This window comes from Ursus americanus, chromosome 30, assembly GCF_024610735.1.
Source record: "Ursus americanus isolate L20-20 chromosome 30, mUrsAme1.1.p, whole genome shotgun sequence".
Classification (NCBI taxonomy): Eukaryota; Metazoa; Chordata; class Mammalia; order Carnivora; family Ursidae; genus Ursus; species Ursus americanus.
The window spans coordinates 12,552,031-12,575,532 of NC_142156.1; the positions used below are offsets into that span (position 1 = coordinate 12,552,031).

Consider the following 23,502-nt stretch of genomic DNA (forward strand, 5'->3'; position numbering starts at 1 on the left):
GATGCTTTCTTTTTCCTTGGGGACCACTCCTTCCCCACTCTCAGTCCGTGTGTCTTAGAGGCATTGACCCTATCCCCCTGCCCACCTCTGTCCCCACAGCCAGGGCTCAACACCTGATGCTATCAGTGTTCCAAGTCCCAAAGGCTAAAGTGATTGGTCTGGGGACAAACTAACAAGTCAACCTCAGGACTCCTTCTGGAGCGTTGGGGAAGCAGAAGCTCCTTGCTGGGGTTGCTAAGCTGATGGACCATAAGCATAGAGCTTTTGGAGGGCCTTTTACTGCCACATGGGATGTGACTGCCTGGAAATCAAACGGTCTCAGAGGAAAACAGAATTGAGGGAAGGAAAGACATGATTCTTATATCACCGAAGCCCTGAATCCAGCTATATTCGAGGCCCGTACTGTTACACAAGCAAATAAAGCCTTTCTCTTACTTAAGCCATGTTTGAGTTGGTTTTCAAATAATTGCAACCAAAAAGTTCTGCCCGACGATGTTTTTGTGACCGGTTTCATACCGATGTCCCAAGAAGCATGAATTGTCACCTAACACTATTAATTTACGTTTTAAATATCCATCATCATCTGACACCCAAGGCAAACCCGTCTGGAATCATCGGCTCATACATTCTGGGTCTGTCCTCTGGTTAACCACTGTGGTGGGCCCTGCGGGTCCCCTGCCCAGATCCCTTCTGACGTCTTCTACCAGTTCTGCATCCCCATCCTACACTTTTGTGTGCTTTGTGGCACGTGGCCCCTTCAGAGGCTCGGGGCCTCCTCCACCAGCAACCCATATCCAAGGACTGAGGGTGTACGCGTAGAAAACCTCAGGGTGGGGCAGACTTTGGAATGCAGCTGCTGCTCTAGAGCTCGGAGGGGCCACATGGAGCTGGGACTTCTCTGAAAGTCACCCTCTTGTTTGGTTTCTTCCCCCTCCCTTACTGGTTTCTCCTGGGAGCACTTCCTTAATAAAGCATGTGCAACTCAACGGATCTGCTTGAGGGAAAAACCAACAGCAGACAACCCCCCACTGCATGAGGTGCTTCTCGGCTTTTTTTCTCCAACAGTCCCACCCGGCTTCAAGAGGCGAACGGAGACTTGAGACCACGAACCCAAGTTTCATCGACAGATGATGTTTATTAGTAGAAGGGAACTTAAGGGAACATTAAAAACACCAAGGGCAGCTCTTTTCAGCCCAGAGCAAAATTACGTAGAGATTTCAGGGCTCGCTGAGCCCAGCCCAAAGTCTTAGGCGCCTGGTGCCTCCCAGCATCTCTCACATTCTCCTCTTACGAAGGTAATGAGCCTGTTCCATCCAGGTCCAAAGCCTGCCCTTTTATTCTCACATTTATTATGCCCAACATCTTTTACATTAAGAGGGCCATTTCCAAGAGTTTCAGGAACGTGAGTCAGTGAATCATAAAATATTAAGGGCAGGTACTCCAACTTGATACGTGATTAATCCTGCTTATAAGAAAGGAGTTGTAGAGCCAGGATGGGCAATGGAGAATGTTCTTCTTTCCCAATGACAACCCTTGGCTGCTTTTGCCCTCATGGTGGGGAACCGATACAGCCCGGTGTTTGGGAGACTTCACTGGCTACTGTTCCTCCTTAGGGCAGAAGTTCCTCCCATCCAAAAGAAAACCTCCAGATGGAACCTTCCCCCAGAGGATAGGAAATGAATAAGTAAAATCCTAAACTAAATCATCCCACCTGCCCTCAAGTATCCCGTGTGTGACACTGTTTGTAACGTCAGAGGCATGGCTCGCTATTTGAAGAATGTTAGAGATGTGTGGGTTTCTTTTCTCTTCTTTTGGTGGCATGAGTGAAACCGGCAAAACCCCGGGTACCTTCCCCACTACTCTACATTGTTAGTTTCTCTGGCTCCAGCAGATAATACACAAGGTTTCACCATCCTGGAGATGGCTATAGGGAGGTGAAGTGACTTCCCAAAGTCATGCCGAGTTTGGAATCAGAATTCTGCTCTATTCACTCTGTCACAAGCTAGCACGTTAATAAATCTCCAGCTCCAATTTCTTGTGTCTCTTTGATGGCCTCTGCAGGCAGGGTGATCTTTCTGATAAAAACCAGTCACAGAAGCTCCTGTTGCTTCCCTTTGGTTCTTTCTCAAGGCAGGGGGACCAGAGCAGCCGCATTCACCCGGACCCCTTTTCCCTCTGCTTCCCCTTCCGACTTGATTATCCAGGCAAGTGGGACTGTAACATCGTAGCCATTGCCATAGTAACAGAGCTTGAAAGATGCCATGCTGCCCTGGAAGGGATGTCTTGCTGGGTACCAGGAAAGAGCCAGGGATGTCAGGCACAGGAAAAGGTCCTGGCTTGAGAGCACACAGGGGCAAATGTCCTGAAACTATTAGGGATGGGTTGGGCTTGTTATTACTGGCTGAGAGAGAGGTGGCAGCCAGTCTCCCACCATTTCTGCTGGGGCTTTGTTGCTAATCTGCTCACGAGCCACAAGATTGATTTCTCTGTAACGCTGCTGGCACCAGCCCATTGTGCTGAGCTTGATGGTGAGTGAACAGAGTGGGGAGAGGGTTAGGGCAGGCAAGATTCCAGGAGCTTCTAAGTGATCACCTGTGCCGTCTTCACATTCAAAGCAGGGACGGTCTCACAGGTGGAGAAGCTGTTCTTTACAGAGCTTAGCAGCTCTGCTATAGAGATTACAGAAACTCTGACTGCTACTGCCCTCTATGCCACCATCTTGGCTTGTGGAAAAATCCATAACGTGGATCGTTCATTTTGCTCTCAAGGCCACCAGGGGAGAAGGCGATGGCCACAGGCACTGTTGACAGGCTGAGACTTAAGCGAGGGAAAGGACAAGAACAGAAGGAGAAGGAGAGAAATGAAGACAGGTGTGGAGACCCAGTGATATCTGCACTGGGACCGAAGCTGGCCATTCCTGATGCCCAATGCCATTGAGTGTCCCAGCCAGAGCCCAGCAAAACAGCGATTTTAAAGACCAACTCTTCCCATGAATCCAGCCACAGCTAGATTTCCAGAGCCAGTGCTCCCCGTTGGCATCCTCCGTGCGGCCCAAACCAAATGTGCTGTGCACCTGGGCTGTGCACCTGGGCTGTGGGATGGGCATCAAAATCACCTCTTGTGCTTCTAAAAAACCACGTCTGCCGGGCCCCACGCCTGCAGTGTCTGAGCAGCGGGTGAGCCTGGTGGTTGAGAGTGTGGGCTCTGAAGCCAGACAGAGGGTCCGCCACTGCTAGCTGGGTGACCCTGGGGACGTTACCACGTGGAGCTCTGTGCCTCAGTTTCCTCATCTGTAAAGACAAAGAAACAACAGTGCCTCCAGCCCAGGACTGGTGCGAGGATTACGAGAGGTCATCTGAGCAGGGTGCTCAGCTGGCACGAAGTGCCTGGTACACTCAGTTATTGCAGAGACAAGGTGGGGCCCGGCATTTGTATTTGCAAAATGCTCCACAGTGGTTCTAATCTGCAGACCTGCGCCATCTGGGGAGAGGCAGTGATCTCCAGGCCCTTCCCTGGGTACAGCATCAGATCACCATGAGTTAAAGTAACAACAGGCAGGACCTGTCTATCACCAGTCCCTTCTCTTGGAGGGCGCAGGAGACCCACCCGGGAGGAGGCCAAGTCTGAGCCAGGAGGCTTGTAGGGGAAGAACGGCCGCACTAAGGATGCACGTGCTATGCCACATGACAGAAGAGGAAGGTGACGGTCGGGAGGATGGGGGCCTGGCTTTAGGGAAAGAGATGGAGAAAGGCAGGAGGCAGGATCGTAAATGCTTGAGGCCTGTGTTCCAGGAAGTTCCCAAGAGCCGGACCCAATCATGCTGGCCATCCCTTGGCTCCCAGAGCGTGCCTGGGAGCTAGGATTCCTCGTTCTTCAGCCCTAATACACTTGGAAGTGTGCCGAAGTGGCCCCATCCTTCCAGCAGCGCAGGGTATCCACGGCAACCGAGCGGCAGAGCGGGCAGGTGCGCTCCCGGTCCAGCCAGAGGCAGAGGCACTCCTCACAGAACACGTGCTGTGGGGACAGCAAGCAGTACGACTGGGGACACTTCACCCAGTGTCTCCTGTGTGCCAGCCTCAGTCTTAGGAGCTGGGGACATAGCAGCGAACAAGACAGACGACTCCTGCCCTCACAGAGCTTGCACTCTACTTGGGGAGATGACTGGCCACATGAATCTCCAAAATGTAGAGGACATCAGTGATAAGTGTTGAGAAGAAAAGGCTGGGGGAAGGGGATAGGGAGTGCTTGGGAGGGCTGCTGTGTTCAGCATGGGGGGCCAGGAGGACTTTCACTGAATACTGACATTTGGGTGAAGACTGAGCCCTGAGGATCTTTGGGAAAAGAGTGCTACAGGAAGAGAGGAATGGCTTGTGCAAAGGTCCTGAGGCAGGAGTATGCCCGTTGTGCTGCTGAGCCTGGGGCTGGAGGGTGGAAGGCTGGGGCTGAGGTCAGAGAAGCTATGGTGGGATACAGATTGCATAGGGCTCTATGGCCCTTTGGCTTTTATTTGGAAAGAAGTAGGGAGCCACGGTAGGGCTTTGAGCAGAGGAGTGACCTGAACAGGATATGCATTTTTAAAAGATGCCTTGAGCCGCTGGGTTGAGAACAGAGCTCAAGGGTTAAGAGAAAGGCAGGGAGACTGGGAATATCAATGAGTTCTACCACTTTCTGGCCATATCACTTGGACAAATGACTTAACCTCCCAATGCCTCAGTTTTCTGATCTGTAAAATGGGAGAAGGTCAGGAGGAAGTGGAGGGAATTCCCTTCCTCTTTTTTAAGTAAGCTCAATGCCCGATGTGGGGCTTAAACTTATGACCTCAAGATCAAGAGTCCCATGCTCTACTGACTGAGCCAGCCAGGGGCCCCCCAAAATGCTAAGAGTACTTCACTTATAGGAAGATTGCTTCACATTAAAAGTGATTAGACATAACAGTCAAAGGCAGCATACGATTCTCAGTTGGAGCCTGGCTGGGGGAAAACCCCAGCTATGCAGGATATTTTGAAGACAGGTGGAGAAATCTGGATATATACCACATATTAGATATAGTTTACATCAATTTTAAATTTCCTGAATGTGACGGTGGAATTGCAGTTATGGGAGAGGATGTTCTTGTTCTTCAAAGGTGAACACGGAAATATTTTCAGATGAAGAATCAAAATGTCACCAACTTATTCTCAACAGGCAAGGGGGAAAAACATTTACATTAAGAAAAGGCAAATGTAAAAGGTTAATGATTAGTGAATCTACATAACAGATAAAAGCGTGTTCATTCTACTATCCTTTTGCTCTGCAGCTTTGAATTTTTTCAAAATAAAACTGATAACTTAAAATGATAATATGAAAATCCAAATACAATGTTCTTAAAAAGTTTTAAAAGATTAAATTAAAAAGCACTTAGAACAATGCCTGGTCAATAGTTAAGTATGCTATCAATGTTGGCTATTACACAGTAAGGATTATTGTTACATTTTATCTATTTATTGTTTATTATCTGTCTCTCCCTGACAGACTATAAGCTTCTTGTAAACCCATTCCTAGCACGGTGTGCAGTAGGTGTCTAACTGTAAACAGTGTTCTAAAGGAGAACTCCATGATGCTCCATGCAACAGGGGACCAGTCTGATCCAGGGGGTAGTCTAGGAAGGCTTCCTGGAGGGGGGCACACTTGTGTTAAGGCCTGAGGGATGTTTAGGAGTTGAATGGGTGAAGAGAGGGGGGTAGGGATAGAGCATTCCAGGCTGAAGGGAGCAGCTGTGCCAAGCTCCTGAGATGGGAGGGCGTGGAGGCACTCAAGGACGGCCAGTGTGGCCACAGCAGGAAAGTGCAGGGAGTGGGCAGCAAGAGGTGAGCAGGCCACACAGAGGCTCGAAGGCTGTGCCTGGACGCTCACCATGGTCTGAAGGGCAGGACCCAGGGGTCAGCAGGCCCAGCAGCTTCTCTAGACTTCCACCCAGGGCACTCAAGACCCTCTGTAATGGTGCCCTCCCCCTTCCCCCTCATCAGTCCCCCGGGGGTGGCCGATGTCACTGACACACTGGATGACTAGCAGTGCAAAGCTGAGTCATACTGCTAAGCCTCAGGGCAAGCTGTAATGTCTGTCTGGGATGCCTATACGCCCTTCCTCCATTCTTATCAGCTGGTGGGTGCCTACTTCTTACAGAAGACTTAGCCCAAGCCATCACACCTCTCCTTCTCCGTGATGTCCCCTGTCCTCCATGCCTTACTGTCTCCTGCAAATGGAAGTGCTGAATGTGCCTTCCCCTTCCAGGTTCCTCCTGGGGAAGGCCTCTCTCCAGCATCACACTCACACCTCTGGAATGATCCGCAAACTCATCTGTCTTGTTCACTGCATTAAGGGCTTCTGGTGGGCAGGGACCACGCTCCCAGCACGGTTCTGAGCATGTGGCAGGTGCTCAGGAAATGTTTGCTCAACGACTGAATGAGACTTAACCTTGTTCCCCAGGAAAAGGAGGTACTTACGTAGAAGAAAGCAACACAAGTCCTGTTCACGGGAAGCTCAATACTTGAGTCAGGTGAACAGGACATGAGCAGCTTTTCATTCCTTCATTCAAAAAACATTCACGAGGCTCTCGCACATCTCATTCAGCGGTTCTCAAATGTTTTGGGCCCAAGGCCCCTTTACAGTCTTAAAAAATCACTGAAGATCTCAAAGAGCTTTTGTGTATGTGGGTCAAATCTGGCTATATTTACTGTATTAGAAATTGAAACCAGGATCTATTGAAAACACAAGATTCCACAAGCACATGAAAATGAATGGGAACGCCAGGGGGTATGGGCCACACTCTGAGAACCACTCTTCTAACTGCTCATTTACCATTTGCACTGCCCTCTGGCTGGTAAACTTCGCCAGGGCAACGACTGTTGTGTTCCCACTGCCTAGCCCCGCCTGCACACAGCAGGGACTCTGTAAATGCAGCTGACAAAGGAATACCTTCCCAGGTAGGTAAGGTGGGAGATTCTGGAGAAACCAGGATGGTTTAGACCTGGCCACTACTCTCCGGAAGCTCACAGTCTCCTCCTCAGAGAATTAGGCAGGATGGAATCTAGTGCCAAATAAAGAGGTTCAAAGAACACTCATCGATCCAGGGGCCCAGCTGGAGGAGGTCATCACCTGGGCCCGCTTCCAGCATCTGGAGAGAAGGATGAGCCCCTACAGAGGGAGGGGGAGGAGGGGCCCCCCTGGGCGGGGAAGTGTAGGATTGGGTGGGTTTATGGTTAGTGGGGAAGGCAGGTGGCACTAGGTCGTTAACGGTTCCCTGGCTGTGTCTCCTGGAGCACGGAGGCAGGTGAGGAGCCCCTGGGGTCAGATGGGCCACCCTCCCCTCCCCCTGAATTCTATCCGGATTCCCTAAGTTTTGCTCAAAGATTCAGAGCAGGTGGGTAAAGTGAGGGCTGGGGACAAGAGCCCCCACAAGCACAGAAGCTAACCCTCATGAGAGAGAGGAGGCTCTGGATGGGACAGGGGCATCTCCTAGCCCAGCACTTGGTGTTTGGTATGAGTTGAGAAAGAAGGAAGCAGCCAGGACAGGTCTGGGTGGATTGTTCTGGTGAGGAGGACAGGTAATGATCACGGGCCCTCTCCCTCATCGAGCACAAATGCTGTGCCAGGCACTGCTCACGTCCTTTACGTACAGTCTCACAACAGCTCACAGACCAACGTGACTCAGAGAGGGAGAGCCACCTGCTCAAGGGCACACAGCTGCTAGGTAGTGAGGCTGGAATTCAACTTCAGGGATGCCGTAGGCTGACTTCTACTATGACTCCCAGGGATCTCCTCCTCCTGGGATTCACACCCTGTGTGGCCCGTACCCTCCCCTTGAATGCAGCTGTACTCAGTGACTTGCTTCAAACCAAGGGAATACAGTAAAGAGGACTGGATGTCACTTCTGAGATTAGATTACAGCAGACAGGGCCTTTCGTCTCACACTCTTTCTTGGGCCTCCCACATGTTCACTCTGATGAAGTCAGTGCAACAAGGAAGCTGGGGTAGCTTCTGGCCACACCTACCAGCGAGGAACAGAGGCTTTGTCCTACAGCCCACGAGGAACTGAATCCCGCCACTGCCACATGACTGAGCTTGGAAGCAGATTCTTCCCCATGGTACCCTGGCTGGTGTCCTGACTGCAGCCTGGGAGAGACTTTGAAGCAGGGGACCCAGCTGTGTGTGCCTGGATTGCTGATTCATGTAAACTCTGAGATGATAAATGCTAGTTGCTTTCAGCCGGGGAGTGTTTCGGGCTCATTTGTTAGGCAGCAACGGGTAACTGATATAAGAAGTGTCTGCCTCCATAGCAAACACTCTCGCCCATTACGTTCTATTTATACTGGTCACACATGCAGAATGTGGGGAGGGATGTTTGTAGCACTTGACTGGGAAAACGACATTACTGAAAGTGGGGCTACTATCAGACAAGGGACACACACACACACAGAGCTAACCACAGACCCTCCTGAATCTCACAAACCTGGCCACCTTGGTCCAGCTTTAGAATTAAACACTTCCACTGAGAATCAGCAAAGCACGCTATGCTTTCCAAAACCCACACACAGATCTACACGTCATCTCATTCGACTGTATTAAAGAGCCTGCAAGCTGCTCAGGGCGAGCATTTTCATTCCTGGATGACAAGAGGACATGGAGGGTCAGTGCCGCAAAGAAACGCGTTACCTAGGGTTGCAAAGTTAGTGCTGGGACGCTGTCGGTGCTCGGAAAGCACCTGGTGCGTAAACGCATGGATGGAGGAGTCATCACAGGTGCCGAGTCTAAGCCCAGCTCAGCTGTTCATTCAGTCCCTGGAGGTGACGCACACACGCTTAGCCGCACAGGGCACAGCATGCTCCTAGGCATTTCCGGGAAAAGGGTCTACTCTTTGAATGCAGCCTTGAGAACATCTCAAAGCAGGAGGCCGCATCTGGGGAAGGGTCTTGGCCTCTGGAACCCGGGGCTCTGGTTCTGCTACCGAGAAGCAAGGGGACCTCAGGCAAGTCTGTCTTTTCTCTTTGCTGAGCCCACCTCCTTCTCTGTAAAAGAGGGTCCCTGTTTCCCCCACAAGGTGTCTGGAAGGATGGAAACGAGTAAGGCCTGTTACAAAGCAGTAAGTATGGGGCACCCATAAGGACACAATCAACAGGAGTCAGCGTTCTCTTGCCCTCTTTCCTTTACATTATCAACACTCACACAAAACAAAACAAAAACAAAACAAACGCGTAGTGACCAAGAACTAATTGCACTCTGACTTTTCTCTTTGGAAAAAATCCCTTAAATAAGCCAAGTTTCTGACTGTGTGTTGAAGGTGCCCTTTCCTTGATGCCCCGTCGCCTGGCAGGAGGCATGCCACAGGTACTTGGGGAGGGACTAACTGGGCAAGTGCGTCTGTATTAGTGGAGAGCTCAGGGTCTGCCTGACCAGCTTCCATTGACAATCGGCTTCCCAGGCTCTGATGGGTGGTGAGGAGGGAGGCGGGGCATATGTGTGAGTGACACACTGTGCTTAATTTGATATCCCTTTGAAGAACAGATAGGATGTTCCTTTAGCCTGGCGAGCTCTTCATCTACCCACTCATTCATCTGGCCTGTTCATCTATCCATTCACCCATCCATCTACCCATTCATTCATCTACCCATCCATTCCCCCATCTCCCCATCTATTCACCCACCCAGATGTCCATCCATGGGTCCATCTACTCAGTCATCCACACACTTATACCTCTTTCCATGCACCTTTATACTCATCTATCCCCCCTCCACCTGGCTACCATCCATCTCCATCCCAACCATCCATCTATCCATTAATCCATCCATCTCAGTCCACCTATCTCATTCCATCTATCCCATCCTTTCCTTTCCTTCCTTCCTTCCTTCCTTCCTTCCTTCCTTCCTTCCTTCCTTCCAATATTTACTGAGTCAGTACTATGATTCTCCTGCTAACAAGACAGACATGGTCACCACTCTCAAGTTTGCCTACGCTTTGGCAAAGATGAGATAGACCTTACACGACCAGTTGCCCAATTAACTAGCCGACAACTGGGATAACTGCTATGAAGGAAAAACACAAGGATCTTTGAGGCCATACCGCTGGGAGCACCAGCTAGTCCGGGGAAGTGGAGTCAGGGAAGACTCTGACCGAGGAAGAAACACTTGACTCATTCATTCATTCAAAGCGCTCAGGAATTAGTGAGGCCCTTTTGCCTGCGTAGGTCATCTCTGCCAGTCCAGTCCCGGCTCCCGGCAGCAGAGCAAGACCGGGTTGGCCAGGACCGTGGGCTCCAACCACTGCCGTGTGTGACCGGTGCACCTAGATCTGGGACAACCCTCCCAGGAATTCGAATCCAGCTTTGGGAAGACGTCGTTGACACCAGGAGAAGAGTGGGAGAGAAACAAGCACACGAAGGCTGAGAGGGAGTGCCAGAAAGGAAGAAGCAAGGCTTTCACCTTGACATCATGTTCAAATAATCACTGCCACTGAGAAGGCTATACAGATGGCTCCGAACCATATGAAAAGATGCTCAAGTGCACTCGTAATTAGGGAAATGCAAATTAAAACTGCACTGAGATCGCGTTTGTCACCTGTCAGATTGGCCAGGCTCAGAAAAGGCTGGAACGCGCGCAGTGTGTTGGTAAGTGAGGGGAGCAAGAGGTCGTGTCGCTCTCTGTACTGGGAGCGTAAACGGATACACTCTTTATGAAGGGCAATTTAGCAATATCTGTCAAAACTGGATACCCTCTGACCTCGTAATTCCACCACTAGGAATTTATCCTATCAAGAGCTCGCACGTGTGTGGAATGGAATGCGTGCCAATAAGAGCCAATATGGATTGAGCCCTGACCACGTGCCAGGTGTAGCTCTAAATGCTTCCCTGGCATCAACTCACTCAGTCGACAAGATGGGCCCAAGTAGGTGCCGTAGATCTCCCCATTTCTGACCTCTTAGGACAGCCACCATTGTAATTATAGAAGATTATAAGCTACTAAATGCCCATCCATGGGGAATGATAAAACCAGCGGTGGTTCATCCACAGAGGGGGACGAAACACAAAGGAGCGGTCTCTTAAGACAGAGTTTCCAAAGAGGAAAGATGCAGAACACAGCTTGGGGAGAATGTGCTACAACAGAGGTCTTTCTGAAAATGACACATGTGTGTGTGTGTATATAGTGTTTTAATTCTATAAAGCATCTCTATGAAGATATAAAGGAAACTAGGGAGCTGGGGGGAGGGTAGGAGGCCAGTCACCATTTTCCTTTTTGTATCTTTAAAACATTTTAAAAAAATGAACTTTTAATTTTGGAATAATTTTAGACTTACCTAAAGGTTGCAAAGATGGTATAGGGAGTCCTAGTTTAGCCCCCTCACTAAGTTTCGATTCCCCAATATCATCAGCTTGCTTTACTCGCTTTACTTCTCCATCAAAGACAAGAAACCCCAATTGACACATGACTAACCACTGAATTCCCAACTCTATCTGGAGGACCTCAAACTAGGTTTTCCTACTTGTGTCCTTTCTCTGTTCCAGGATCCAACCCAGGTCCCATGCTGCATGTAGCCCCCTGACTCCCAACTCATGAGTTCCTCAGTCCGAATTTTGAGTCATGCAACTATATTCTCCGTTTAAAAATAAATAAAATGTAAAAAACAAACTTCCTAGCAGCCCCCAAATAGCAATAAAAGAAGAAATTTTGCTGATGCCAAAAAAGGACCTCACCTCCTCCCCTCTGACCCCTAGGTGGGGGTTGGTGGTGGTCGCCGAACAGGGGAGCATCCGTGCTCCCATTCCTACCAGTGTGCGGGCTGTGCCTCCTGCAAAAAGCCTTCCCAGCCTGGAGCTCATGGCTCTCTGTCCCAGTCCCCCGGGATGCTGCATGAATCTCTCTTACACAGCACTTATCACTGCTTGCCTTGTTTCATAGTTATTTATGTATGTGTGTCTCCCCAAGGAGACCGAGAGCTGTCAGAGCCGGGAACAGGGTCTGTGTGCCCTCTGCCTCCCCTCCCCGCTATCAAGGAAGCTGGGGTAGGATGCTTTGCTGCATACACACCTGCTGAACTCACATCTTAGCCCCCGATGTCAGGAGCAGGAGGAGGGGTACGTTTAGGGAGTTAAAGGGAGTAACCAGTACTTCCTGCTATGGGTCAGTGGGCCACAACTAATAACGAAAACAGACAGTAATAGTAATTACAGTGACGATAAGAATTTTAACAAGAGCCATTTTTATGGGTGACTAATTCAAATTTAGCTCTTTCCTCAATGATCTCATTTAATCATAATCATAGCTCGATGAGGTAGGTATTATGATGCCCATTTTATAAACGAGAAAAACCGAGGCTCAGGGAGATGAAGTGATTTACCCTTGCGGGGCCCAGAGTGCTGCTGGGATTCCTAGTCCGGCGGTTTTGACTACACCACACTAAATTTTTCATCTTTAATGGTTGACTGATAAATCCAGGGCTCAGAGAGGTGAAGCAACCTCCCAAGGCCACCCACCTAGTAAGATGCAGAGCTGAGATCTGAACCCAGGTCTGATCTGACTCCAGTCTTGACCACACTATTCCCAAAGCCCCATCCCAGAGCCCCAAGATTTGGTGGCGGGAGAGGCACATGGGACTTCTGCATGGGGACACGGCCCCAGAGGTCCCTCAGCCTCTGTTCCCTGATGGCTCCGCCCTGCCCCGCCCCGCTCACCTGGCACATGAGGATCAGAGGCTCCCGGAACTCAGCCTGGCAGATGGCACAGATATCACCAGCTTCTGTGCACTGCTGCCCAGTGGCCCGGACGCCGTAGTTCTGCTTGAGGGAGGAGAGAGAGAGAAGCCCAGCTGTGGACCCTCACCGGAGCGATGCCCTCAGAAGCACGGTGAGAGCCGTTTCCGGCTCCTGGTTCTTTTGATCTCAGTAGGGGCCATTTGAAGTCAGCTCACCTGGGAGGTGCAGAGAAGATTCAGGGCTTTCCTCACTCCGCCCACACGACCACAGATGTCGAATGACTGAAAAGAGAGGGGAGTGATGGCTGAAAGTCTCCGTGGACTGTTCAGGGTCTCTCTCTCACCGCTCCTAAACAACCCCCACTGACCCTTTGTCTTTGACGATGAACATTTTCAGGACACACTAGCCCCTTCGGAACTCCTCATCCCCATCACTTTTGCTTGGCATCTGGCTTGCTGCCTTATGTCGATAGTCTCCCTTGTCACCTGGGCCAGGAGAGCCAATACATGACACACATCCTTCCTCTTCCCCCTGCCAAGCCCAGCACAGGCATTGCTAACCAATCACAGCACCCTGCTTCTGAGCCCAGCCAGCCCTCCAGTCAGGCACTACCAGTCGATCAGAATTAGCAGGCAAGAGAAGCCCCAGTGGCTGACTGGGCATGGACTGCCCGGCTAGCCCTGCTGGGAGGAAGGGAAGGGAAGGAAAGGGGAGGGGAGGGGAGGGGAGGGGAGGGGAGGGAAGGGAAGGGAAGGGAAGGGAAGGGAAGGGAAGGGAAGGGAAGGGCAGGGCAGGGCAGGGCACATTCCCCCAGCATTCTCTAGAGCCAGAAACAGAGAAGAGAGGAGAAAGAGGAGGATGTGTTTACAGTTAGTACCCAATTTGTACCCATGCTCGAAAGAGAAGTACTGCATCCTGACTTGCAGACCTGAGGATATGTAATTTAGGAGGAAGGGAAGTCTGGGCGGGGGGGGGGGGGGGCAGTGTCGTTTACGAGTAAGAGCTCCGGGCTTTAGAAGCAGGCTGCCCAGGTTTGACACTCATTCTGTTATGTCTTTAGCTGAGTGATGCTGGGCAAGTTGCTTCTCTCTAGGCCCCCATCTCCTCGCCCATAAATATGGGAGTAATAATGGAAAAAGGTGAAGGGAGAGCATCTGGTGAGCTTTATGGGCAAGAAATTAGGGTGGATTTCACCGCAAAAAGGAATGAAGTATTGCTACATGCCACCATGTGGATGAACTTTGGAAACATGATGCTAAGTGAAAGAAGTCAGCCACAGAAGACCACATAGTGGAGGATTCCATTTATGCAAAATGTCCACAATAGGCAAGTCCATGGAGACAGAGAGCAAACTGGTGGTTGCCAGCGGCTGGGGGAGGGTAGTGAGCAGGAATGGGGGCAGACGGCTTAATGGGTACAGGGTTTCTTCTTGGGGTGATGAAAATGTCTTGGAACTAGAGGTGGGGGTGGTACAGCCCTGTGAACCAGCTCAACACCACTGAGCTGCACACCGTAAGATGGTTAGTGGTTCATTTTGTGTTGTGTGCATTTTACCACCATTAAAAAAAAAAAAAAAGATTCCAAGCTCCCCACTTGCCCCCGAGGCCCAGCAAATGCATGGACCTTCCCCAGGCCAGCCCTCTGGCCCCCCTGCCCACCTTACCTTGCAGAGGCTGTAGAGAACAATCAGGACCCCTCCGAGGAAGTAGCTGTTGGAGGAGTCATCCCCCATGATGTATTTATACCACAGCTGGATGGGGACAAGCGATCGGAACAGCTGGCTCAACTCCTCAATGACCAGATAGAACTTTCCCTGCAACCACACAGAAAACATCAATTATTATTAGCTGTAAAAGACCCAAAGGACTCAGCCGGGGGTCCCCTAGCCTGGGCAGTAATGACGTTCCAGGTCACAGGCAGGCCATTAATCAGCTTTGGAAAGCACTCAGACCTGCTCCTAATGGGTTTGCGATATGGCCGGGGAGACGTGGCCCCTGCCTGCTGCCCTCACCCACTGTCCACCAGCCCTGAGGAGCAAAGCTCTGAGGATAGCATTTCAGGGAGGGAGAAACTGGACACTTCTGTCGGAGGGCTGGAGTGTGGGTCACTCCCTGGTGCCTGCTGTGGCTTTGGGGGCACCGTCCCTGGCCCCACACACAGATTGCCCTGGTCTCGAGGGCTGACCCAGGCATCATGGGGGCCCAGCCTCCGGGGCCTGGGCTGGATGGACAACAGGACGCACGTAAGGGCAGGCCTAGAGGTGGAGAGGGAGATGCGTTCTCCTTCCCAGCTCCACCACCTACTGTCTGCAAGGAGGCAGGAGGGCATCTGGGCAAAGGGGATGCATTTGGGATTCAGACAGGGCAGGGTTCGAAGCTTGTGTTGCTGCAAGTTCATGGGCCCCAGCCTCCTCATCTACAGAATGGGAACCACAACTCCTATCTTACTGGGTTGCTCTGAAGATTCATGGAGAGCATCCAGCACTATGCCTGGCACGGAGCAGTCCTCCACAATTCTATTTCCCTTCCCCCCTTTGCCCTGGGACAAGTCCCTCCCACTTTCTGTGGTCTGAGCTATAAAATAAGATGAAAGTAACCCCACCCTGTTGTGTCTAATAAAGTTAAACATACACCTTCTTATGACCCAGCATCTCCACTTCTAGATATGGACCCGAGAGAAAGGAAAATATATGTGTGCTTATATGCAAATGATCATATAGCAATTCTATTCATAATCCCTCCAAACTGGAAACAGCCCAAACATCCCTCAGTGGAAGAATGGATAAACAAATTGTGGTATATTTATACAACAGAATACCACTCAGCAATAAAAATGAACAGAAGACTGACCTAGACAACAACACGGATGAATCTCATGCATTATGTCCAATCGAAGGAGACAGTTATAAGGGAATATATATTGTACAATTCTCGTTTATATGAAATCCTGGAATAGGTTAACACTAGTGAGAGAAATGAGATCAGCGGTTGCCTGGGGTGAGGAGGAGGACTGACTATAAAGGGCATCAAGGAATTTTGGGGAGTGATAGAGATATTTTATAATGTGATTGGGATGGTGGTTACAAAAGTATATACATTTGCCAAAACTCATTGAAATACATGCTTCAAATCAGCACACTTTTTGTATTTAAATTACACCCCAATAACGTTGATCAAAACAAAGAAACAAACAAACAGAAAGAAGCAGCCATCCCTGCCTCAGGCACACATAGCCTTAAAAAATGCGAACAGCACTTGCTCCAACAATTCTATTTTTAGGAATTTATCCTAACAATCCGGGATGTGTGCTGAGATGCGTAAGAATGGTCACGGCAGTCTTCTTTGTAACAGTACAAACAGACACAAGTAAATAAATGTACAACAAGATGGTCTGGTTATGGTGGAGATCTATAATGGAAAGCCATACAGCCATTCAAACATTATCCTGAAAAACCTGACTGTGAAGAAACCCAGCACATACCACGTGAACCATGTGATCAAGGCTTACACCCCCAGCAGTAAGTTATATGGACAGCCTGGACCCCCTGATGTGATGCCTTGAGAAGAACATAGTGTCACTTCTGGGGTTATTCTGGTCAACAATTTATAAAACCTGAATTGAGTCATGAATGAATAAAAGACACATCTCAATGAAGGGTCATTCTGCAAAAGAAATGTCCAGCACTCGTCAAAAGGGTCAAGGTCACAAAAGACAAAGACAAGATCAAGAAACTGTCAGGTCGGAGAAGAATAAGCAAATATGACAGATGAATGCAATGTGGGATCTTGGATTCGATAATCCCTGGACTATGAAAGAGACGTTAGTGGGACAACTGGCAAAGTCTGGTAAAGTCTGTAATTCCGTTAATAGTAACGGCAACAATGTTAATTTTCCGGCTTTGCTAATTGTACTGTGGTCATACTAGATGTTAACATTAGGGGGAGCTGGGGGAAGGATATGTGGTGAGATTATGTACTATTTTTGCAACTTTAAGTCTAAAATTTCAAAATGGAAAGGTAAGAAATTATCCTGGTGAAGGATATCTATTGACTCAAATAAATAGTCACATAATAGTTCTGAGTGGAAATGTGCCCCATAAATGCAGAAACACTTATTTTCTTTGTGTTTTCCTGCCTTTTCCATTTTTTTCTTTTTTCTTTTTGTACTGAGCATATAGGATAGGCTTACATTAGAGGGGGAAAAAGGTGATAAAAACATGTTGCCTATCCATCAAATGGATTATGTCTGGGAGGAGGACAGAGACTTTCTATCTACCCCACTGTATTCCATCTTGATGGGCCTAGGAGGGGGGACCCTTGGAGCAGATGTGCCCACATCTGCTAAGGACCAAGGAAGGGCATCCAGTTGTCTACTCACCCCAATGCCTCACCTTTGTGACCCTTTGGCTGCATCCTTGTTGTGAGGGCCCTCTACCCCCCTTCAGACTCCCACCAGTCCCTGACCCCTGGACATATCCCCCAGAGGGGAATGCTGGTTCCCTCTGCAGCCTGTGGGAAGGTGGAGGTGACTGGGGAGCAGAGATGTGGAGGATGGCCGCCATGCTTGTTTTACAAGCCAGTGGCGTGGAGCAGAAACGATGATACAGCAGCTCAGCGGATGGCTAGGGCTGCTCAGGCTCTGTCCATGTCCTGACAGCAGGCCCCAGGCTCTGTTGAATACCCATATTGTGAGCTTTGTTTTCCGGCACCACCTCAGCCTCAGCTGCCCCATGCTTTCAACTGCTCTCACCCAGGGTGGCTCAACTATTGCATGTTCCAGCTCATTCTGGGCCAACAGTCCAGTCTCTCCCAACATCCAACCTAACTTGCTTTTGTCGCTCCTTCTTGAATTCTTGAACCTCCAGAGAACGCTCCTTTACTTTCTTCCTCTCCTTCTTCTCTCCCATCCATGCATCCATTGATGTATTCATCCTTCCTTCCTTTCTTCCTTCCCTCCCTCCTACTTTCTCTCCCATCCATTCATGTTCCTCCCCCCACCTTCCGTTATTGGACAGACACAGCACGAGGCTCTGGAGATACTACGGTGACTAAGACCTTGTCCCTGTCCTCAGGGAGCTCACTACCTAATGAGTAAGATAGACGCTAGAAAAATTATTATAATATAGTGTGGTACAACTCGGCTAGAGCTGAGCACGAGGGGGCCCTGAGTTGAGGTATGGGGTGGGAGTGGGAGCAGAGAAGCAATTAGGTAAATCTTCTAAGACCTAAGAGAAGGTATCATCCAAGCGGATCTTGAAAGGCTTGCTACTCAAAGTGTGGTCCCTGGTCCATCCACCTCGGCACTGTCGAGGAGCTTGTTAGAAATGCTGAATCTCAGACCTCACCCCAGACCTGCTGAAACAGAACCTATACTTTAACCAGTTTCCCAGGTGATCTGGGGTGCACATTCAAGTTTGAGAAGCACTGTTTTAGTGGATAAGAAGCAGAATGATGAAGGAAACGTGGGGAGGATGAGGAGGTACGGGTGTTCTAGACGCTCAGAAGTGACCGAAAGGATAGACGGTGGCCCCGTGCCATCTTGGTGGGCAGCCTCCTACTCTGTCTGCCTGGCCTCCTGGTGGGTGAGGACACGAGGCCTTTTACCTCATGAAAGGTCCTATGTCCCTGTGTCTCTGGACACCCCTACAGGCTGGCATCTGGCTGACTCTGGGGACAGACCCTGCTGTCCCCTCTCAGGCAAATCTTTTTTTTTTAATTTAAAGATTTTATTTATTTGACAGAGAGAGCAAGCGAGAGAGCACAAGCAGGGGGCACGGCGATGGAGAGGGAGAAGCAGACTTGCTGAGCAGGGAGCCCGATGCAGGGCTGGATCCCAGGACCCTGAGATCATGACCTGAGCCCAAGGCAAACGCTTAACCAACCGAGCCATCCAGGTGCCCTGTCTCTCGGGCAAATCTTGCCCAACCAGCCTGGCTTGGTGGTTAGGAGTGCAGCCTCAAGAGCCAGACAGCCTGGGCTCAGATCCCGTCACCCCCACCCCCCCTTCTTACTACTGCCTTTATTCAGCCTTGGTCACTGTCTTTGGACAATTCTCAGGTTCCATTAGCTGTGGGCGAGTTCCCTGGTCCAGGCCCCAAGCTTCCTACTTGCCCACTAGCGGGTCTAGATCAGGGGTTGGCAATGTTTTTCTGCAAAGGGCTAAATCCTGAATACTTTGGCTTTACGGGTCATAAGGTCTCTTTCACAACTATTCCCCTTTGTTTTTGTAGCACAAAATCAGCTATAGATAACAGGTAAACACACAGGCATGGCTAAAGTTCCCAAAAAACTTTGTTTACAAAAACAGGTATCAGGGTATATTTGATTTGCGGCCTGTGGCTTGCCAACCCTGGTCTAAAACGTCAGAACCTGGAGAAGTCAAACCATGGTGGGGACTCCAGACATCCCTAGAATTTCAGAGCAGGCTCAGGAGGCAGCTTCTTGGCCCTTCCTTCAGTTACTTCACTTCTCCTGCTCTCTGGAGAGCGAGCTAACACCTGTTCGTCGTCCAGGTGTCAGCTGTCAGGTGCTCTGAAAAGACTTCCCCAAGTCCTTAGCCACATCCAGGGCTCCTGTCATACATACCCACTAAATCACTCCTTCAGAGCACTTCTCATAATAGCCACAAAATTATCTCAGTGTCCGTCCCTCCCGCCGGATGGTAAGCCCCATAAGCACAAAGACCATTTGGCTCCCGGTCGAGAGGAGATGCTCGTCTCGTGACTGGGGACCTTTCTGAGGCTAGACATTCCACCCTCATTCCTCACGTCAGCTTCTCTGAGTTCGCTGATGGAGAAGGAGAGGTGGAAGAGGGGACTTCTCTTTAGAAGCAAGCACCGATGTCACAGACAATGAAATAAAGGCAGTGAGTGTCTGCACAGCACCGTGCTAAAGGTAGCAATTAGCTGCTGGGGGGGGGGGCGGGCCACTTGGAGAAGGAGATACAACCCCCAGGGAAAACTGGGCATATCCCAGTGAAACCATCACTCTCTAATTAAGCAGCTTTGTAATTCCAGGTTTCTTAAGCATGTTATTTCTGACGACCACCAAATGGAATGTGTGGTTTCTCTGGGGTGTCAGGGAGCAAGGAAAAGCGATCAGATTGTGAGCCGTCTGTCCCCCCCCAACCCCCACCTGCCACCCTTGAAGGGGAACGGACTGGGGCACGCAGAGTTCTCTGCCGGGATTCTGATAAAGGGGGCGGGAGCAGCAGAGACGGGAAGGCGGATTCCGTGCTGACTTCCATACTGCTAGGATGGGGGTGGGGGGGACGGGGACACACGAAGTGAAATGGGAAACAAGGGAACAACAGAGGGCTGACTCTGGGAGGGGGTGGTGAATGCAAGAGAGAGGGCTGCTGAGAAGCAGAAGAAATGAACAGAGGAGCAGAATTTTTGAGAATGCACTTACGTGGGAAAGAGGATTTGAAGAACTCTGGGGGTGAGGAGGGAGGGGAGACATAATCGGATAGTTGTTAGCAGCGTAATATATAAAGAATGGGTAGACAGGGATGAAAGGTCTTTTTCTGCATCACACTTCATAATATTTATACAGCTTTGCCTGTTTATGAATCTCCTCCGTGCATACTTTCTCATCTACAAAAGCACAGCACAGCAGGTAAGGGAATGGGATTTGGGACTCCAAGGTCAGATCTGTACCTACTAAATTGGTTGATTTTAGGCAATAATTTAATGGCTCTGAGCCTCAGTTTCTTCATCTGTATATGGGGTTGAATACACACACACACACACACACACACACACACACACATACACCCACACACGCAGTGGTGTGCTGGCAAACCAGGTCTCTGGAAAACAGCCAAATAAGGCCCTGATTTGTGTGTTTGTCAATTTCTGTGTTGTAAATACTCCCACAAGGCCCATTTCAAGCTGCCAAGGGTTTAACACCTGCTCGCAAGTTCCTTGAAAACTTAACCATTGGCTCCCACAAGCCAGGGCAACCTGTCTGCAACACACCGAGGGGATTGTGTGAGGATCAAATGAGTAAATGAACCTAAGACCCAGGTACCCAGGGAGGCCTCTGCATGTGACAGGAGCTAGTAAGGAATCTCCCGATCATCTGAGGAGATGGGCAATATTAATGCCAACTTCTTCTGGAGATGAGAAACATCAGGTTCAAGAGAACTAAGGGACACTGGAACAACACTGAAGTGTCATCTGGGACTTCCCGGCCCAGGCCCTGTGATACGTGGCAGCCTCCACAGCTTCCTTTTTGCTTGCCCTTCCGGTTCCAGCCACCGGTTGTGAGAAGCCCAACTACAAGGAAAGATCATGTGAAGAGGTCCCATTAAGAAGGAGAGGCTCTGGAGCACCTGGGTGGCTCAGTCGGTTAAGTGTCTGCCTTCGGCTTAGGTCCTGATCCTGGGGTCCTGGGATCGAGCCCCACATCAGGCTCCCTGCTCAGTGGGGAGTCTGCTTCTCCTTGTGTCCCTCTGCCTCCCCCTGCCTGTGCTTGCGTGCTCTCTCTTTTCTCTCTCTCTCTGAAATAATCAAATAAAATATTTCCAAGAAGGAGAGGCTCTGAGACTACAGGTAGGAGAAAGAAGCAAGGAACCCAGCCCACAGTTAGAACTCGGGTCTGGGATACGGAAGCCTGGGCAGATCATTGCAGCGGGATGGTGCATGAACGTGCCATCACGGGGGTCTGGCCCCAGCAGACACCACGTGGAGACCAGCTGTCCCTGGTGTGCCTCGACAGAACTCCTGACCCATGGAATCCTAAGTGATAATATCGTGGCAGTTGTTTTGAGCCAAACGATAGAAAACAAAACACAAGCGAAAAACCTGAAAGCATTCACCTAAGGGTACTTGCCCTCTCTCTCTCTCCCTCTCTCTCCCCCATGTGGGGACACGGCAAGAAGACGGCCATCAGCAAGCCAGGAGAAGGGTTCTCACCAGGAGCCAAATCAGCCTTGATTTTGGCCTTCCAGCCTTCAGAGCTGTGAGAAAGAAATGGCTGTGGTATCTTATTAGAGCAGGCTGAGCGCACCGACACAGCGGTCAAGCAGCCGGCCTGGGATTAGGGTGCAGGGCTTCTTTTCTATTGACTGGTTCAAATCCCAGCTCTGCCACTTTCTTTTCTTCTCTTTTTTAAAAGATTGCATTTATTTATTAGAGAAAGAGAGCAGCACGGGGGAGAGCAGGGGGCAGGGAGAGAGGGAGAGGGAGAAGTAGACTTCCCTCTGAGCAGGGATCCCAACACGGGACCCGATCCCAGGACCCTGGGATCATGACCTGAGCCAAAGGCAGATGCTCCCCACTGAGCCACGCAGGCGCCCCCGCCACTGTCTAGCTATATACCTCTGGCAAGGTACTTCCTCTCCATGTGCTCAAACCCCTGAGGTCACCCTGATTATCCTCTCTCTGATAACCAACATCCAACCCACCTACGAATCCTATCGGGAACAGCTTTTTGCTTCTGCTTGTCCTTCTGTCCTCGTCCTTCCTATGGTTTCTTCTTCACACGGTATCTAAAATGAGCTTTTCGAAATATAAGGCAGATCAAATCAACCCTGAGCTTGTACCTGTGAAAATCTGTTTCACTCGGAGTGACATTTGAAACCCTTGCCATGTCTTCCAGATCCTGTAAGATCTGCCCCCTGCCCACACGTGTGATGGGGCCTGTTTCTCAAAAAACAAAACCAAAACCACGCCAAGTGCAGTCCTACCTTAGGGCCTTTGCACTTCCTCTTCTCTCTCCCTGGAGCTCCTTCCTTCCTGAGATCTGCCAACTTGGCTCCCTCACTTCCCTCGCATCTTGGCACAAATGTCACCTCATCGAGATGGATCACAGAACCATGTACATAAAACAACACCCCTGCGCTCCCTCCCCACCTCTCCCTGCCACTCTCCACCCTCTGAATTCTGCTTGCTTTTCTTTTCTTTTTTTAAAGATTTTATTTATTAGAGAGAGAGAAAGAGAGCACGAGAGGGGGGGGAGAGTGAGAGGGAGAAGCAGACTCCCCACTGAGTGGGGAGCCCGATCCGGGATTTGATTCTGGAACTCTGGGATCATGACCTGAGCCACCCAGGCATCCTTGTATTCTGCTTTCATTTTTTTTTTTTTTATTGCACTCACCCTCTGACAGAGTCTATATTTCTTTGTTATGAGAATGTAAGCCCCTGAAATACAGGCTCTGTGTGTTTCTGGTACTACTGTTTCCATCTGCAGAAGCTAGAACAGAGCTTGGCATCAAGCAGGATATTCAATACACCTCCGCTGAAGGAAGAAGTGGGCCTCAGTGTCCTCATCTATAAACTGGAGGTAGTAACACTACCCCTCCAACAGTTGTGATGTTAATAATAACAAATACATACGTTATGGGCTTTTTACTTGCCAGGTGCTGTTCTAAGCGCTTTGTGTTAATTCATTTCATCCTCACAACAACCTAGGAGATAGCAGCTATCATTACCCCTGTTTTATAGAAGAGTAACTTGGGAGCACAGAGAGGTTAGGTCACTTGCTCAAGGTCACACAGCTGGTAGGTGGCAGAGAGAAAATTTGAACCCAGACAGGCTGGCTTCAGAGGCCAGTTTATAAATCCTTCCCGGTCAGAAAAATAAGTCACACACGGAAAGAACTTAAAACAAGGTGTGATGGGTCCCCATATTAAAATGTTGGCTATTATTATTCTTGCGACTGCCCACCAGCTAAAGGAAGCTCATTTTGGAGTAAAGAGCTAATGAGGGATGTCAGCCTCTCTGGGTGGGTGCTGGCTGTCCCACTGGCCAAGTTTCCTGGGTAAGTCTGGTGTGTGGC

General features: G+C 49.9%; 1 protein-coding gene across 2 annotated transcripts in view; it reads right to left on the reverse strand.

Annotated features, from left to right (window-relative positions):
- Positions 1-1,115: 1,115 nt before the first annotated feature.
- RNFT2 (ring finger protein, transmembrane 2) overlaps positions 1,116-23,502 on the reverse strand; it is a 66,503-nt gene continuing 44,116 nt past the window's right edge. For both annotated transcript variants that reach the window (XM_087857315.1, XM_045776050.2), the window contains exons 8-11: positions 14,385-14,534; positions 12,937-13,002; positions 12,701-12,802; positions 1,116-4,014 (exon numbers count right to left, since the gene is read on the reverse strand). In XM_087857315.1, coding sequence (XP_087713441.1) covers positions 3,880-4,014; positions 12,701-12,802; positions 12,937-13,002; positions 14,385-14,534 — 453 coding nt within the window. In that variant the 3' untranslated portion in view covers positions 1,116-3,879. The remainder of the gene's footprint in view (positions 4,015-12,700; positions 12,803-12,936; positions 13,003-14,384; positions 14,535-23,502) is intronic.